This window comes from Melozone crissalis, unplaced genomic scaffold (assembly GCF_028551555.1).
Source record: "Melozone crissalis strain CALT ecotype California unplaced genomic scaffold, PUWL_Pcris_2 ptg000057l_1, whole genome shotgun sequence".
Taxonomy (NCBI): Eukaryota; Metazoa; Chordata; class Aves; order Passeriformes; family Passerellidae; genus Melozone; species Melozone crissalis.
The window spans coordinates 5,080,916-5,099,151 of NW_026535835.1; the positions used below are offsets into that span (position 1 = coordinate 5,080,916).

General features: G+C 48.6%; 1 protein-coding gene across 6 annotated transcripts in view; it reads left to right on the plus strand.

The window, feature by feature from the left end:
• CAMKK1 (calcium/calmodulin dependent protein kinase kinase 1) overlaps positions 1-18,236 on the plus strand; it is a 93,598-nt gene that overhangs the window by 38,665 nt on the left and 36,697 nt on the right. For all 6 annotated transcript variants that reach the window (XM_054287065.1, XM_054287066.1, XM_054287068.1 and 3 more), the window contains exons 2-4: positions 1,175-1,693; positions 11,051-11,098; positions 13,122-13,175. In XM_054287065.1, the coding sequence (XP_054143040.1) occupies positions 1,253-1,693; positions 11,051-11,098; positions 13,122-13,175 (543 nt within the window). In that variant the 5' untranslated portion in view covers positions 1,175-1,252. The remainder of the gene's footprint in view (positions 1-1,174; positions 1,694-11,050; positions 11,099-13,121; positions 13,176-18,236) is intronic.

The following is an 18,236-nucleotide window of genomic DNA, read 5'->3' on the forward strand; positions in this document are numbered from 1 at the left end:
GAGTTCACTGCTGTGTGTTTAACTGAGCTTTGCTGGGCAGCTTTGAGCCCAGCTCAGCCTGTGCTCCTTGGCAAGGACTGTGAGTGCTCCCAGGCTGATGCTGGATGGAGTTCTTTGGACTCACTCACCCCCACCCTGTCCTCGTGTAAATGAAATGGAGATGCAGGTGTCACCTGGCTTGCACAACCTGCTTTGAATACAGAGAACCACAGGCTGCAATATTTCAGGGTTAAGCCCACTCTGGAATTCACTGGGATGCTGTGAGTGAAGTCAAGCTCTCCTCCTGGCCCCAGGATCTGGGCACAGGGATGGAGTGATGCAGAGCTGCATCTTCAGGGGTGATTAGATGTTGGCAGCCATGTGCTGCAGAGCATCATTTCCTGCACTGCACTGTGCTGGGAAGATTGAAATCTGTTTTAAATTGAGACTGAAATTAGCATCCAGGAAACAGCGATTTTATGCAGCAGTTTTAGCTTTGTATTCCACTTTTGTGTTCTGTAGGTCTTTTCCCAAGGAAAAGCTGATTCCCACCACGCTTTAAGCATTGTTGATTTGCAAATCACTATGGCTTTTATATATACAGTGGGCAGCAACATTAACTAGTGTTTGCACACAGACTGCAACCATGTAGGGCCAAGGGCATCCCTAGAACCAGATTTGCTTTTAAATTCTGCTTTTGCTGACCATGTTGCAAATGGCAGTGTGGAAATCAGCAGGCTTGGCTGTTCTGTGGCACTCCCTAAGGCCCTACAGGGCAGCAGAGAGGCTCTGGGGAGCCCTAAATGGCTGTGGAGTTGTTGTTGTGCCTGTTGGGTTTCAGAACATGCCAGAAGCTCTTGTATCCTATAAATAAGAATTCGAGAGGTCGAGAGTTCTACCCTTGGCCCTCAGCTGATGCTTCTCCCAGTATTGTAAGCTCTAGGTTTGGCTACAGGAGAAGTTCTCTTTAGCTGTGTCACTTGTTGCACATCAGATAAAATCTCATTTTTATCTCTTTCCTGTCTAGCTCAATGCCTGGGTTTGCCTTTTAATCTGAGTGTTTGTACCTTGTTTACAGCCTGCCAGTGTTTTTTGCCTTCACTTTCTTGCATGCTGGAAGAAGCCAGAAATGACTGGTTATGTTTGTGTTGAGTGAACATTTTTATTGTTTGCCTCTGTTTGTGATTCCTCTCAGGTGTTTCATGGAGCCTTTGAGCACTAACATCACTGCTCTCTGTGTGACCATCTGAGAGCAAACAAGCTGGACACAGCCATGGGGGACTCTCCAGCAAATGTCCTGGATGGAGGCATGGACACACAGACTGAGCTGGTGGAGAGGGTGGCAGCCATAGATGTGTCTGTTGTCCCAGACAGAAGAGACCAAAATGGTGAAGACAACCCTGAAGAAAACGACACAGTCTTTTCTGATAACATAAAGGACATCCAGAGAAATGGAGTCAGCAGTGACGTGGGCATCAATGAATTTCTGCCTTCCCAACAGTCAGAGGATGCTCACTTGAGGCACGTTCCAAAGAGACCTCTAACCAGACCTGGTCTGTCCAGTAGGAAGCTGTCCCTTCAGGAAAGATCCTCAGGAGGTTATTTGGCTTCCAGCAGCACTCCAGGCTCTGGTCCCTATGCCACAGGGCCATCCCCACGAATAATGAGGAGACCAACGATCGAGTCCCATCGGGTCTCCATATCAGACTCTGAGGTAGGCATGTTCCCCTACAGCTCAGGGGTTCAGGTAAGCCTGTCTCAGGTATAATGGGAGCCTTCAGGCTTCTGGAGTAGCAGATCTGGAAGCACTGTTGTTTCTAAGGGGGGGAAATCCCTGGAAGCGGGGATGATATTAGCTTGGAATTTGCTGTAGCCCTGGCCTGACATTTGGCTCCTTCAGCTCTCACCTGCCTGGGACAGCCTTGCTAAGGGACCACGACCCCTGTGTCATGGCAGCACACAGGAAATCTTTCAGGCTGTTCAGAGAAAAGCCAAATGACTTTGCTCTTGTGTCCCTGCTGGAGGTGCCCTTTGGGAATTCACCAGTCACAGCAGCTTTGCTGATGGTATTTATGGATTTAAACTTCTGGAGATTATGCATCTACTATTGTGTTCTGCCATAATTGAAGGCACAATTTAATTTTATAAAGAGCTTAAATGCCTGGCTCCTGTCAGGGTTTTGTTTTCTCTTTAAAGCATTTGTAACAGCAGGGACCCAAACCACTGGAGTTGAGACTTGGCCAGAGTGGGTGCAAGGAACCTGGAGCTAAACATCTGTGTGGCTTGGTGTTCCCCTTGTGAGAAATGAGTGTTTTCCTTGCACATCTGAGAGGATGGTGGTGCACACCAACTCAGCCTCTGTTCTCTGGGGAGCTGTGCAAGCCCCATCAGCTGTGGGATGGGTGGTGCATCCCCTGCTGATAAAAGGACACATGCAGAAGGTGCACTGCAGAGACTGCAGCTTCTCTGGCAGCAGCCATATGCTTTAATAAGGGAGGCAGGGAGGGAAAAGAGACAGTTCTTGGACGCAGGACGTGACTTGAGTGCCAGCTCTCCCATCCTGCAGTGCTGTGACTGTGCCAGGAGCGAGGCTTTTCTGAAATCTTTCAACATAACTGCAGTCAAGTGTGACTGGCACATTCCCATCTGCAAGCAAATTCAGAGTTCTCCATCCTCTTCCCCAGCATCTGCATTTTGGGTAGCAGGGGTCACTGCCTGGGAGTGAGCACTGCTTAGTTTGAAATGCAGATGGGGAGCTTTGTGCCTCTGCTCCTGCAGCAGCTCTTGACACAGTGCTGCCTTTTTCATGGTTATTTGGGTATCACTGAGAGAGCAATGGTGTGCTGACCCCAGCTGTGCCTGTTGGAAACCATCATTCCTATTAACGGGGAATTGCTGTGGGAAGGGAGCCTGGGTGAGCTGGGAATGTTCTGGATTGGGTGCTTGCCCTCACAGAGGAACTCTCAGGAGCTGTGCTGCCCTTCCCACCTCACAGGGATAGCATCTGTGCCCCATAAGGAGCAGAAGGATCAGGAAAATGCATGCTTGGATACAGGGTAAGATGTGAGGCTGGGCACTGAATGGTGTGTGACACCCTGCTCCAATGCCACCACTGCTGCTGCCAGGTGGCTTTTTAGGGGTTGTTGTGCTGTGAGAGGCACTGCCAGTCCTGATCCCAGCTGTGCAGCTGAGACACAGCAGGGAGCTCTGACAGAACTGCAGAGCAGGTTTTCTGTTCTCTGACAGGGATTCTAAAAGGTACCAGGGTCTCCATGTTGGGCTTTTGGTCCTGTTGGGGATGAAATCAGCCTGTAATGAGAAATACAATCATGGTGCACTTGGCTGCAGCTGCTGCTGGGTGTCTGGTGGTCACTCTGATACACAGACCCTCAGTGAGGAGTGAGGCTGGTGGGTCACTGACAAGGTCCAGGTCACCAGGCCCAGCACTACCCTGCCTCAAATGGCTCCCTGTTCTAGGCAAGCTGCACATTTGTATTCCAGTCAGTGCCTCACACCTGCTTAAAGCCCTTTGGGAGCTGGTTCTTTGTTGTCATTACATTGCAAAGGTTCCATATTGTTGTCTCCTTAGTGCAAGAGTTTCATTCCTCCTTGATGTTTCTCACAGGCAGCTCCTCCAAGCACTGACTTTCTTCTTCTCACAGCAGCCAACTGACTCCAGTTCCCCTCAACCAACCAAGCCACTCTTTTATAACACTCTTCTTACTGATCATAGCTGTGGCCTGTTAAAGTCAGGCCTGCTCCTAATCTTTAACAATTAACCCAGCTGCAACTCTTTAGGGGGTAAGATTACTTTCTACACTATCTTTATTTACTTATGTTCTATCCCTCCACAGTTCTTTGCCCTTGCTTTGGGTTTGTGGCTGATCCTCAGCCAGTGCCCTTCAGCAGCAGAGCATCCACTGCCCCAGCTCAGTTTCAGTCTGTGCAAAGCTGCAGTTCAGGAGCACTCAGGCTTTATCAGCAGGCACTGTCAGTCAGGAGCAGGGATGGGTGGCACTGCTGCATGTCACAATTTCCTGTTGTGCTGATAGCCATCTCCCCTGGCTCTGCCTCCCTCTTCTGCAGGATGGCAGCTCAGTGCCTGCCTGGCAGTGATGCTGTATCCTGGAGAAATACTGGAGATGTGCTGTGCAGAGAGAGTGGGGATGCAGCAGAGCTGGATGCTCTGCCCTCACTGATGAATTATGGAAGAACACTGTGTTCTCTTAGGGAGATACTGCTGAGCTTTTTAATGCTGCTTTAATATTTGTTCACAGGCTGGGAGGAAAACTTCTGTTCAGGGATCAAGAGGCACAAGAGCTGAAGCTGAGGGAGGATTTATCAAGTGGCAGCAGCAGGCTGTGGGCTGGGGCTGTCCTGTCACTGGGATCATTCCACAGCCACCTTCTCAGCACAGCTTTGGGTTTGTTATTTGGGCAGGTGGCAGGGCTGCAGCAGGGCTGGGGCTTGTTGTCTTGCACAAAGATCATTCCCAGAGACACCAATTAGCCAACTGCCCTTGGACAAAGAGTTGGCAGCTGCTGGTGTCCTGCAGACACTGCTGACAAGGCTGGCTCTGCAGTTTTAGCTCTGCAGTCTTCTCTCTGCAAGAGAAGTAACATGTTCTGCTCTCCCTGTTCTTAATTACCCTGATCTGTCATTTCTCTATCAAAAATTGAGCTGTAATTTCAAAAGCTCCCTGTTTGTTCCCCTCCTTTCTTAGCTTACCCATGGCCTATGGCCTGGAAGGTTCTGTCAGAGCTGCCTTCCCTGGCAGGAGTGCCTGATGGGGTTTCTGCTGCCTTGCTGCCTATCCGTGCTTTGCTCTGACAAGGGAATGGCTTTGCCCTTAGCTGTGGCACAGAAGTGATTAGGCTGAAGCTATTAAGGGTACATAAAGCTGCAGAGCTGAGGCACAGCCCCAGAGTTTAGGCCCACTGACATTCCTGGCTCCTGCTCCGTGCTGGCAGCAAGGCAAGAGGAGAGGATTTTCCAGAGACTGCTAAAAGCAACTTCTACTTTCTGCCCAGATGATGCCCTGGTGTTTGTGTGTAGCAGGGAAAGACACTGAAATCTTTTCCCTGTGTGACTGACAGAGTTTGTCCCATCTATAACACCAGGTCTTGTGAAAGGGGAGAGGTGCTGTGTGCTGGAATGAGGCATTTGAAAGTTCAAAGTGGGCTTTGTTTGTTGGGTTTTTTTATCCTATTCTGCTGTTTTAAAGCAATTTTTTTAGTTAGCCAAGAAAATCTTACTTGAATAGTGGCTAGGAGATGAATAAAATGTCTTTTTTCAGGCTTTCCCGCCAGACCTGCCAGCACAGTTAACTGCTTTATACAGTCTCTTCTCCAGTCCCTTCCAGTTGATTTTCCTTTCCCTTTCACATGTTCCCTTCCTCTCCCTGAACCCCAGATCCCCCTGCCCTGGTGTCCACGTTGTCTCTCCACCCTCTGGGATGTAGGAGAGCATTCCAGGTGTCCCTGCAGCCATGGTAATCAGCTGTGTGTGCTCCAGCAGGATTGGAGAGGATGAGTCAGGCCAGTGCCTTCTCCTCCCTGGAGATGCTCCTGGCCTGCAGATGCAGGGAGGAGAACGAGCTGACAGAGGGAATTTTCCTATGCTGGATTGTCCATGGCTTACTCCAGAGGCATGGAAAATAAATCACTTCTTTGTCCTTTCTTTCCTTGTTTTTTCTCATCTTTATCACAGCCCCCTGCTTGTTTGGCCAGCTGGTTTGGAGCAGCTGGTGCCAGGAGCTGAGGCAGTGCCCTGGTGCTGGCCCAGGTCTCACACTCCTCCAGGGCCTGGGACCTGCCTGGTTTTCCTCACAAAGTGATTTCCTTGCTGTGCACAAAATAAACTCAGGTGGGGCCAGGGCAGAGGCAGGAGCTGAGCTTCCCTTACTGTGGTGCTCAAACCAGAGCTCTTGGAAAGATTAAAGATGCTTGGAAAACATTTCTCCAAAGAAGACTCCCTCACATGGCTAATTTCTTTCCCTTGGATTAATTAACCTTATGTAAAGTTGCATTTCCAGCCTGTCTGAGGGTGAGGTTTGAGAGGAGGACAGAGCCCAGAGCTGCAGCTGGAGTGGAGCTGGGAGGGTCTGCCCTGGTCCCACAGATCCCAGGCTCTGCATCAGCTCTGGGCTCTCAGCTGGGTGAGCCCAGGGCTGAGCTCTGCCCACCATGGCCAGGGCACTGCAGCAGGGCTGGGCGTCCTTTTGGCACTTCTTTTTGGATATTCTTTCAAAATCTGTTTATTTTCTTACAACCACAAGGTCTGGGCTTCCTGTCTATCCTTCTCTGAACCTGAACAACTTTCTAATTTGAATTCATTGCTGCCCTCAATACCCATTTTCTGGCTTATATTTTCATTTTTGCCTGTTTTCAGAACTGCCTTCACTTCCCCTTCTAGGCAGGGTGAGTTTAAACCAGCGTTTCCTCATTTTTCTTCCATGCCTCTCTTTAAGGTGTATCTCTGAATTGCTGAAAATTCTTTTCAGATTGGGGGATTTGGCTTTGTTTAGGGGACAAAAATCTCCATTATATAGGTATATTCTCCATTATATAGGTATATTCTCCATTAAATAGGTATATTCTCCATTATATATGTATTTGCCATTATATGTATGTGGGCTGTCTGTTTTCAGAAATGTCTGATTTTGGAAATCAGCTCTGATTATCCCTTCCCATCCATGTATCTCCCCTGGGACAGCTCAATTCTCAGTTTCTCAGGGGTTTCTGTCACCCACTGGTGGCCACAGTGGATTTCTGGAACTGAGCCCGGACTGCATTTTGCTTTATGATTTTTGACCAATTTTTGTTTTCTGTGGCATTGATTTCCCTCCCTTCCTCTCTTGACAAATACCTTGGACTTGTTAACACAGGGGGCATCTTGTTTTTTAAGGTGAAACAATTATTGCACACTTGCACTGGCTCAGCCTAATTTGGTGACAGCTTTTCACTGAGGGATCTCATTAAAGTTCTGCTCTATTTGTATTTATCAGCAGCTGCAAATACACCAGCCTGATGAAATCAAGAGAATTGTACAATGTTATCTTAGAGAAACACTTGGCCAGAGATAGGTGTTTTTCTCTGATAAAGGAATAGGACAATTATCCCACTTCCTGCAGGAGAACCAAATAACAGAATAACAAATGCAGCAACACGTGGCAGGAGTCACTTCAGCAGTGAATTATGGGCTTTTCAGCAAGAGGAAAAAAACATAGAAAGCACCTAAAATCTGGTTTGATTTTTGCTGAGTGCAGCTCAAGTGCTGGAAGCACTGCAGAAGATAAGGTGATGGTGCTTCCCACCAGGAATTACCTGAGTGGAGAGCACTGGGGTGTGGGCCAGGTGGTGACAGTGAGTGTCACCTGTTTGTTATGCACTAAGTTCAGTGTAAATTGGGGGAAAAAACCCAACAAATTGGTTTTTTGTTCCTTTAAAGAAAGTAGAGGAATTAATAATTTCATTTATTTGCGTAATCCAAAATTCTTGCATTGCATTTGGGTTAAAAAAATTCTGTGAAAAATTTCAGTGATATTTTTGAGAGTGAAGGACCTTCCAAAGGGTGAACTCTGGGGGGCTATGCTGCACATCTGGTCATTGCCTTTCCCTTGGAACTTTCTGGGTGTTCCCTCCTGGTGTTTATCCACCCCTTTCAAAAAACTGCCCCCAAAAATGGGAGTTCTGGTGTCACAAGCTCCATCTAGCAGCAGTGAAGCACCAGGGAGATCCTTCAGGTATCAGTCTGGTGGGGATGAGAATGTGATTTTTGGCCAGAGGTAGGAGGGGTGGTGGAAAGTCAGAGTCAGAGGAATTGGTGGCACAGGGATAAGGCACAATCCCTGCTCCTGTTTTGTGAGGAGGGATGGATGGATGGATGGATGGACAGGAAGATGGATGGATGGACGGACGGATGGACTGCAGCCCCCACAAAGGACTCTGCTCCTTCTGGAAGGAGGGGAAATGCCACCATGGCTTCCCTGGCAGTCTGAGCAAGAAGAAGCAGCATTTGGTTCTTTAGAGATGCCACCTTGGCTTGAACCAAGATGCTGAGTGCAGAGCAAAGGGCTGATGGCTGTGTGTGAGAGGCTTCATCTGCTCCTGCAAGGGGTCCCTGCTCAGGGAGGAGGCCTCCTGGCAAGAGCTGGTTTGAAGAGCAGGAGATGTGAGGTGGTTGGAGGCTTTCCTGGAGGAATGGTCACTTTTCCTGCCTGCCCAGCTGCTCCAGTGGGTGTTTCACCCTCTGCAGCACTGCAGTTTTCACAGGATCAGGCGAGGGGCACAAAGCTGAGCACAGAGAAACCAGGACAGGAGACAACATCAGAAAAATGTTGCTGCTGAATTGTGAAAATCACCACAGCCTCACACTGGGAAGTGAATCGGCTGGCTCAGTGTTTGCAGGGGAATTTGTCCTCCTTGTGTCCATACCCTGGGTTCCTGCATTCTGCCCCCTCCTTTCATGCCTTGCATCTTGGCTTTTGCTAGGTCATGCTTTCTCCTCTCCTGGTGCTCCCAGTTCTGATGGATTGGTTTTACCTTTGGAAAGATATGTGCTCTGCTAGCAGCAGAGTTAATACACTCCTATGGCCCCATTACTCACAGATGGCTGCTCTTCCCTGTCAGGGAGCTGGAAAAAGCTTCCTTCCCTGGCAACAAGATCAAGATTTAAACCATTCCTTGTATTCCTGACAAGCCAGGAGGGAAAAAAGTCCTCGGTCCTGTGATGGTGTTCACAGGGGTTTTCAGACTGGGGAAGAGATGAGGATCTGACTCCATGTTTCAGAAGGCTGATTTATTATTTTATGATATATATTACATTAAAACTATACTAAAAGAATAGAAGAAAAGTTTTCATCAGAAGGCTGGCTAAGAATAGAATAGCAAAGAATGATAACAAAGGTTTGTGGCTCAGCTCTCTGTCCCACCCAGCTCACTGTGATTGGCCATTAATTACAAACATCCAACATGGGCCAATCACAGATGCACCTGTTGCATTCCACAGCAGCAGATAATCAATGTTTACATTTTGTTCCTGAGGCCTCTCAGCTTCCCAGGAGGAAAAATCCTAAGGAAAGGATTTTTCATAAAAGATGTTTGTGACACAGTGCCCCCGTTCCTTTTATTGTGATGATCTGTTCATCAGGAGAATTAGGAATGTTTTCTGGTTGGTGATGGAGAAGAGTCAGAATTATCATTTCCCACACCTGTGCTGGCCCTGAGAGGCAGAGGAATGTTGCTGTTGGGAATGCTCTGGGGCAGGGACTCTCCACCCCTGTTCTTAAAAATGGACTGAAGGCATCTGGCACTGCCTTTATGTTGTGGTGCTGCTTCTGTAGATGGCAGGGCTGTTTTGAGGTTTATGGGAAGGCTAATCTACCTGTCTGCATGTTTTATAGCAGCTTTGTTCCCAAACAAGTGCAGAGGCTGGCTGTGAATTTCCAGCCTGCTTTAGTGCTTGGCAGTTTTGGGGAGAAATGTTCAAAAACGCTGCCTTGGGAAGTGCATCCCATCTGAGGCTCAGCCCACAGTGTGTCCTGGGGTTGGAAACTCCTCCTTTTCCTCACCCCTCCAAGGTGGGGGCTCTTGCCTGCCCTGCAATGCAGCTCAGGGCTCAGTGAGGACAAGGCAAACTGCACTGCAGCCCCTGTGCCTGGTGCCAGCACTGCAGAGGTGCCAGCAGCAGCTCCAGCTCTGCCAGAGCCTGGCTCTGCACCAAGGTGTGCAGCTCCAAAGGGAGGGTGGCTCCAACACCAGCTGGCTTTGTGGATGCTCTGTCCCACCTTGTTCTGCCCCTTGGCCAGCCCTGGTCTGGGAGGAGCTCAGCACCCATCACCACATCCCCACCCCAATCAGGGCTGGGTTCCTCAGCAGCAGAGATCAGAGCTGCTCTGGGGTGATTGATTTTAGCAAATTCCACATCAGTACCACTGTTTGTTGTAAGAGCCTGAATGACAGATGCGGGACTCCAGGCAGTCTCCAAAATGCAGTTTATTGGATCCAAGGTGTCACAGCAGTCCAGGTTGTGGGTGACAGAGCTGTGCCCACAGCTGTCAGCTCCAGCTGCAGGCTGGCCTGGAAACCCTTTGGTTTTGGTTACAAATGCATTATATACTTTTCTTTGCTGAGAATCTTAACACAGCAGAACCAATCTATACCTTAACTTTTATCTCTAGCCTATCATAACTACTATAATTACCTTATTCATGTTACTGTTCTCCAATCACTAAAAGTCAATACATTACAGTTTAAGCTAGAAATTGTTTTCAGTTTTGTTGCAGTGGAAAATTCTGAGACCCTTTTTTCTACTTGCAACATGGGCAGGCTTGTTTGCCTGTGCTCTCTTTCTGCTTGGTAAAAACATCTTCTTGTTTGGGGTGGGTTTATCCTTTGCTCTAAGCCATAAAAACCCCTTTAACTAACACACCCTTTGCCTCCAGTGAGACTGGCTCAGCAATTCTTTTCTTCTAGATCAAAACTTGCTTCCATTTCTATTCCTTCTTCAGACTCTACATTCAAAAATCTTTCTGCTAAGCATCTGTGAGACTTTCTTGTCAAACTTTCATCCTTCCCAGCAGTTTGTGTTGCCCAGCAGAGGAGCTGGGCTCTGTGTGCTCTGCTGGAGGAGCATGTGAGGGTTCCTGTGGTGCAGGCACAGCCAGAGGGGCTCTGTGTTTGCCAGGCTGGTGCTGGGACCCTGGGCTGGATGCTGGGGCTGCCAGGCTGGGCTGAACCCAGGGCAGTGCTGGGGAACTGGGGTGGTTTTACACAGCACAATCAGAATCAGAATTCAGCCCATAATTGTTTTGTCTTGGGTTGTCAAAAAAAAAACCAAAAACAACCAAACAACCAAAAAAAAAAAAAACCACAAAAAACCAACCCAAAACAGAACAAAAAAACCACCAAACCAAAAAAAAAAACCAAAACAGTGCTTATAGTGTAACGTACACCCGTGTAAGTGAGATTAAGTCTTTAATTATTTAGCACTCTGCCACTACTTGAACCTGATTCAGACTCTGTCATTTCCTTTACCAATACTCTAATTATGTTCTCCTTTTGATCTGCAGGACTGTGTGCAATTAAACCAGTACAAGCTGCAGAGTGAAATAGGCAAGGTGAGTACTGGGGCTCATGTTGGTCACATCAGCCTGTGTACTGGGGCTCATGTTGGTCACACCAGCCTGTGTACTGGGGCTCATGTTGGTCACACCAGCCTGTGTCACACATCTGAGCAGGGCTGGAAAGGCTGTGCCAGCCCAAGGGACCTCACTGGCCAAGGCTCCTTGCAAGCTGTGTTTGGTTTGGGGTTTTTTTAATTATTATTATTTTTGAGGATTTTTTCCATATTAATTGGAGCAAGTTTTGTTCAAGGTCACAGTGAGTTACTTCCTTTGAAATCTAGATTTATTTTTCCTCCCTCAGAAGGTGCTTAAGCTGGCTCCCTTTCAGGGGTGTTTGCTTGCCAAATGTAACACTAAGAACCTTTGATGCATTAATACAACACAACAAGGAAAAAAAAAAACCAAAAAGATGATCAGGGCAGGTGTTTGGTCCCCATCAGGACTAGTTAAAAGTTTTTACATCACATGAAATGTTTGTTTAATTCCAGTGCACATTTAAAAGCTGCAGAATGATTCAAAAGTGATTCCTGTGAAGTTATTTAGAGGTCTGGGCTGGTGAGCAGCTCAGACACCTGCACCTCTGGCCATGTGCCACCGTTGCAGATGGCTCCACAGGCAGTGCTGTGTCTGGGAGCTGTGTCTGCCTCTGCAGCTGAGCTGCAGGCACAGGAGGCTGCACCCTGAGCTGCACAAGTTCAATTTAATTAGCCCAAATGCCTCCAAAATGAGAGGCACCCCCACCATCTGTGCCATGGGCAGGGGTGAGGGTGCAGGTGGCGCTGCTGGCACAGCAGGTGCCATCCCAAACTCACACACACCTTCAGACCCACTTAGGCCTTCTGGGGATTTAAGGAGAGTGTGAAACCTTCTCTGAGGTGGATTTGTCCCTGCCTCCCTCCTTCCCTGTGGGTCACAGCAAGCAGGTGGGCACTGTGAGATTGGGAGAGGGTCTGCTGTGCTTCTGGATCAGCCAGATGGCTTGTGAGTCTCCTCTGAGACCAGAACCTTATTTCAACTCTCAGTGAAGTCAAGGGAAATATTTTGAAGGCTCTGGTGTTCATCCCACTCATTTAATCAATAGATATATGTCAGGGGTAATACCTGATCATGTCCTACTTGCATAAAATGAGTGTTTATTGGGACTTTGTAAAAAGAGAATTTTGGATGGAGTTTGGCTTCAGGCTGTCCCTGGAGCTGTGGGTACAGCAGCAGTCCAGGCCTGCACCTGCCTGGGCAGCATCTGCTTGGTGGAACAGGAAAGGTGCTCATGCAGAATTTCCAAATCTGCACCAAGAAAATTTTCCCTCTGCTGCCCACCCGTGTGTGAGTTCAGACAGAAGTGATGGCCTTGGCTCAGGGCAGGGGTGCTGGGGTAGCACTCGACTCCTCCAGACATGGATAATCCTCCAGAGCTGCCAAAACATCCAGCCCTGCTGTAGGGTCACATCACCTGCAGACTGCTCAGGGCAGTTGGGAGTTGTTTTTTCCCAACTGTGGTCCACCAGTACAGGGATGTGCTCTCTGTTGACAGAGTGACGAAATTATCTTTTGTTTCCTTAAAAATGCAAAAAAGCTTCGAAGTTTCTTTTTTTGATTAGGTAAAAAGACACTTCATAGAATTTAGGAGACTTCACCTCAAACTTAAGGATGGCCAATTGGACAGGAGCCAAAAAGTCTTGCTTAAGCAATTTACTAAAAAAAAAAGATAATAAAGAAACTAATTGCTTTTGTGAAGTGTTTTACCAGGAGCAAGAACTTCTTGCACCTGGCTCAGTTTTTCTCTGTAAAGACTTTTGTTATTTTGCCTTTCATTAAAACTTCTGTTTCCAGCACTACTACAGAAACCACCTTGCTAATTTTATGCTTTCTAAAGTAGCTGAGCTATCTTGAGTGTGATACAGATCTCTAAAAGCTTACAAGACTTGGCTAGAAGAAGCCATACATCACCCCAGCCTCGAGCAGCACGAGGATGAGGTGGAGCTGCTGAGCTGACCCTGCAATTCCTATTCATTTCCAGGGCTCCTACGGCGTGGTGAAGCTGGCCTACAACGAGAATGATGACAAATACTATGTGAGTGTGCCTCTGCTCTGCTCCTCTCTGTGCTGCTGTCCCCCCTGGCAGCTGGCTGCTCTCTGCCTGGTGCTCTCAGTTGTGTCCCTGTGATTTTTTGGGGGGCTTGCAGGAGCTGCTGCGAGGGAGGGACGGGTGGGTGCCTTATGTAACAGGCAGAACATGCTGCTGATCTGCCTTGGCATTTTCTAGTTATGAAGCAGGTCACCTGAAATTAGAGGCATGTGGGTGGTGGTGTTCAGCACCTGCTGTGCATTGGAAGCCTGGCCTGGAAGGAGCAGGATGGAGTAAATCAGGGCAACCCTGACGATGGGGAGAAAATGATGCATCTGACTCCATGGTTAGCAGAAGGCTAATTAATTACTTTATTATACTCTATTATTCTATACTATATTACACTACATCCAAACTGAATCTGCCAAGCACACACTGCCCAGAATCTCATGACTGTCAGCCCACAGTCCTACACACACACACAGACACCTGGCCCTGACAGGCCAAGGAAACAAAGCACCATCACTGTGGGTAAACAATCTCCACATTGCATTCTACTTTTGCACAAACGCAGGCATAGCAAATGGTAAAAATTGTTTTGATCATTCTCTGAGGTGCAGAGAATGTGAATCTCAGAAATATTCTTGGGAAGACATGCCTTGCTTTTCTCTGTGAAAGTGAATTTCTATGTGAATGATGACGAGGACTCCATGAATATAAAAAGGCTAATTAATTACTTTATTATACTATACTATTCTATACCATATTACACCATGTTACATTACATCTAAATTGAATCTGCCAAGCACTCAACTGCCCCGAATCTTGTGACTGTCGCCCCACAGTCCCAACATGCACACACACCTGGCCCTGACAGACCAAGGAAACAAAACCCCATCACTCTGGCTAAACATTCTCCACATTGCATTCTACTTTGGCACAACACAGGAGCAGCCAATGAGATAAGAATTGTTTTGATCATTCTTTTCTCTCCTCCTCTCACTGCTTCTCTCAGGTTCAGAGAACGTGAATCCCACAGCAGGAGTGTTTTGGAAGGAAATGGGGGAGTTTCTCAGGAAAAGGCTGAGCAGAATGGTGTGGCTGGGCAGTGGCACCAGCACAAAGCCAGAGTTGGAGAGTTTCATATTCCAAAAGGCTCCTGCTCTGGGCTTCCCCTTTCAGAGGCAGCTGAATCCCAACCTTCCCAGCTGGAATTCCTGTGAAATCTGCCTGCAGATGTGCTTAAGTCCCTGGGCTTGCCCTGTGGCTTGTTTTGTTCAGGCTGAGAGCAGGAGCTGGAAGGAAGGAAAACTTCCTTGCTATGTGTGGCTGTGCCTGGAGGCTTCTGGAAAGAACTTCCAGCAGTTTCTGATGGATGCCAGGGCAGGAATCTGCTGAGCTTTGTGCTTGCAGTGCTGTTGAACCTCAACCAACACAGCCCTGCTGCTCCACACTGCATTTGGTGAGAGTGGCATGAAAATGGGCCCCAGAGCAGCCAGGCAGACTGGTGTGCTGCCTTGGGACAAAGGGGAATAGGAATGTGCTGTGGAACATAAAGCTTGCTCATTCCCCACTGCTCCCCAGGCAGTTTTTCCTCCCTGACTCTTTATTGCAAGTGGCACACCAGATTGAAGTGATCAGGTGGGAATTGTGTGCCTGTGGGTATTCCCCAGCTTCCAGCAGGGATGGAACTGCAGCAGGAATGTCTTGAAATGAAGGGTGGAAGAGATGAGACAAAAATCTGGACAAGGTGCCCTGGAGCTGGCCAAGGACAGGAGACACAATTCTTTCCATCTCCCATCCTTTCCAAGCTGATTCACAGCTGCACCAGAGCTTTTTCCAGTGGCTCCTTTTCTCTGCTGCCCTCCAAATCCTCCCTGCCATGCCCTGCAGCAGAATGGTTTGTTCTGAGTGATGGTGCCAGCCCTGGCTTCCCTGACCCATCTGTCCCACCAGCACAGGCATGCCAGCACCAGCAGCACAGAGTGGGAATGCATCACATCCATAAATCATGTTTGTTTCCAGCTGAAGGTATTTTTTCCTTTGAAAATTATAATCCTTACATTCTGGCACTGTCTTTTTGCTCAGGAAATGCCATTGAGGTGCCAGAGGTGGGCAAGGCATGTTACAGCTCAGCCAGGAGAGCTGGGTGTAGGGTAGCACTGCCTGCTGCATTCCTGTCCCTGTTCTGGATGCAGATTAACCCCATGCATGTGGATTTAGCTGGTCACATCACAACCAAAAGTGAAAGCCTGTGTGCAGGTTAGCCTGGTGTGTGTCAGTTAATCCCCACTTAATCTTGGATTCTAATCTAAGCAAACCCTTTAAAGGTGTTGCAGCCAGGAGGGGCACCGTGCCTGGGGGTGTTTGAGCCTCACCTGGGGGCAGGCAGGGCACAAAGAGCCCCCCTTAGTGCCAGCCCTGCAGGGATGTGCTCTTGGTTCACCCCATCCTCCTTTTGGGGTTGAGCTGACCCTGGGCTGGGAGGGTGATGCTGAATGTGTGTGCAGGGATGGGCCTCTCTGAGCTCTGTGTCCTTGTTCTTGTTCCACTCTTGGCAGGGCAGGGGGAGCTGATTCCCTCCCCAGTGCAGCCACATGCCTCCATCCTCATCCTCCCAGCCCCCTGTGCTTGTTTAATGGAGGGCAGGCCTGGTGGAGATACCTGTGCTTTTCCAGGACATTAATCCAGCTCAGGAGCTGGCAGGCTTTTCAGAGCTGCAGGGAAACAGCTGATTGCATAACTGGCTGAGGGCTGCTCAGCTCTCCACCTGCCTGCCCTGCCTGACCTGGGCTCTCCCAGAGCTCAGACAGCTTCCATCCTGCCCTGCCTGTCCTTCCCAGCCCTGCTCCTCAGCACAGCACCCCAGGGCTGCCCCATGGCTCTTACCAGCAGTTAAGAGAAGCAATTGGGATTCTAACAGTTGGGAAGGGCCTTTTCTGTGTGTTTGTTTTTCCCCAGAGGGTGTTTTTTTTGTCTCAGTGGTGAAAAGCAGCCCTTGGTGATTTCCTTTAGTGATGGGTTTGGGGCACTCTGGTCTGGTGGAAGGGGTCCTTGCCCACGGCAGGGAGATGGAACTGATGATTTTTAAGGTCCCTTTCAACCCAAACTATTCTATGATATTCTGCTTCTATAACTGATTTCCATTTGCAGAGGTTCAGCACGAGGCCAGAGTGTTGCTGCCTTTATTGTCTTTAAGCTCGTGTGCTGCAATAACAAGGACCTAAATTGTAAAAAAAAATAAGAAAAAAAATATTTAGGGCTATAATTCAGAGTGTGGCTCCTGATTCTTGCTGAGGTGTGGGACCCTTCAAACAGGCAGAGTTTATAGGGAGCAAGGACTGAATAGAGCTCCTGTCAAAGCCAAAGGAAAATTGCTGCTGCTTTAATGAGTTCTGGATCTGGCCTAGAATTAGGAAAAGCTCTCAAGAAAAAAATTCAACCACCACATTTGGGAAAAAATGTAGATGGCTTGTGTTTGCTTTGTGGGCTTTTTACCTTCCACTAAAGATGAGGGAGTGCTTCTAAGAGCTTTGCCCTTGGTTGCTGCGAGCACCACGGTGCCTGGCAGGGCTGTGAAGTGTCCTGGCTCACATCCCTGGATGCAGGGAATGTGTTAGGCCATGGAAACTGGAATTTCTGCACCAGGTTTGTGAGCCAGTGCTGCCTCCAAGGAGGAGACCCCAGTGGAAGGCAGAGCTGGAGAACCCCTCTGCTCCTGGGGCTCATGGAGCTGTCACAGCTCTGGGCTCTGCCAAGGAACCCTTCACACTGCAAAGGTTTCAGTGCCTCACTTTGAAGGAGATGCTTTGACAGTGACTAAGGGAAAAAAATCAAAGGCCAAGTTCTGTGAAAAAGCAGCAAATAAAAAGCAAAGGCAAATGTGTCCAAGGAGAGATCTAGATTGGAATCATTGTGCTGATGGAATTTGATTCTTTGATGCCTCAGGTCATGTCTTCCTCCTATTTTCAATTTCTAAATTAGCTTGCAAAGAAAAGTGGTTATGATGGGCATTTGTTATGCTACTGCTGGAAGAAGGCAACAGCATTTAGGTTGTCAGTGGATTTTTCTTTTTTTCATCCTTCTTTTTTAATCTTGTTTCCTAAGAAACAAGATTTGTGTGATTGTGCTCTCTACCTCTGTTTGTACCTAACAATCCTTGCACAGAGGGCTGTTTCCTACCAACTCTCAGTGATGGGGAGAAATTCCCTCCAAGTTTCTAAAGGAGTGGCTGAACAAAGGGCTGCAGCTGAGGAGGAGCCCAGCAGCAAGCCTTGAACTTCCCAGCCCCTGGAGAACCCACTTTGGTTGCCATCCAGGAGGGAAGGGAAGGCACAGCTCCTGCATTTCCCATCCCCTGGCTCACACAACAGCTGCTGAAGCACTGCCAGAGCCCTGGGGAGCAGGGAGGGGATCTCTGGCTCAGTGCAACACCTTGTGCTGTTCAGCTGAGGGCTTTGAGGGGCTGGCTCACCCCTTCAGGTGACAGCTGGGGACAGGGGAGCTGCAGGACTCATCCCTGCTGGGGTGGCACAGTGTGCATGGGGCACAGCCTGATGGTGGAATTCTGCTGGTGGGACAAAACTCAGGACCGGATTTTAAGGCCATGGCAGCTAAGCCTGTCAGGTTTAGGATTTTCTTTCATTTCTAACACTCCTCTTTGCCAGCAGAGCTTCCCTCTCAGCTGCTTTGTCTGAGGGATGTTATTGCAAGGTAGGACAGGTGAAGAAGGGCTGGGAACACCCTCTGGTCTGTTCAGCATTCCCACAGAGTGCCCTCATGCACTAGCAGATGATTTAGGTGCTTGGTAGGGACCTTTGAGCATCCCACTCCCCTGGGAGCTGGAGTTGGGACTGCGCACAGCCTTCTGCCCTTGCAGCACAAATCTCTCCCTTAGCAAATAAAATGACATTCTGAGCACTGTGAGAGCATCACCAAGGACAGGTGATGTGTTCACTTGGCTCAGTCATTTTGTCACCCTTCCCTCCCAAAACCAGTGGCCTTTTTGCCCCTGTCATTACCCACAGCTTGTGTCCTGCTGCTGTGTCACAGGCATTCCTCCTCTCC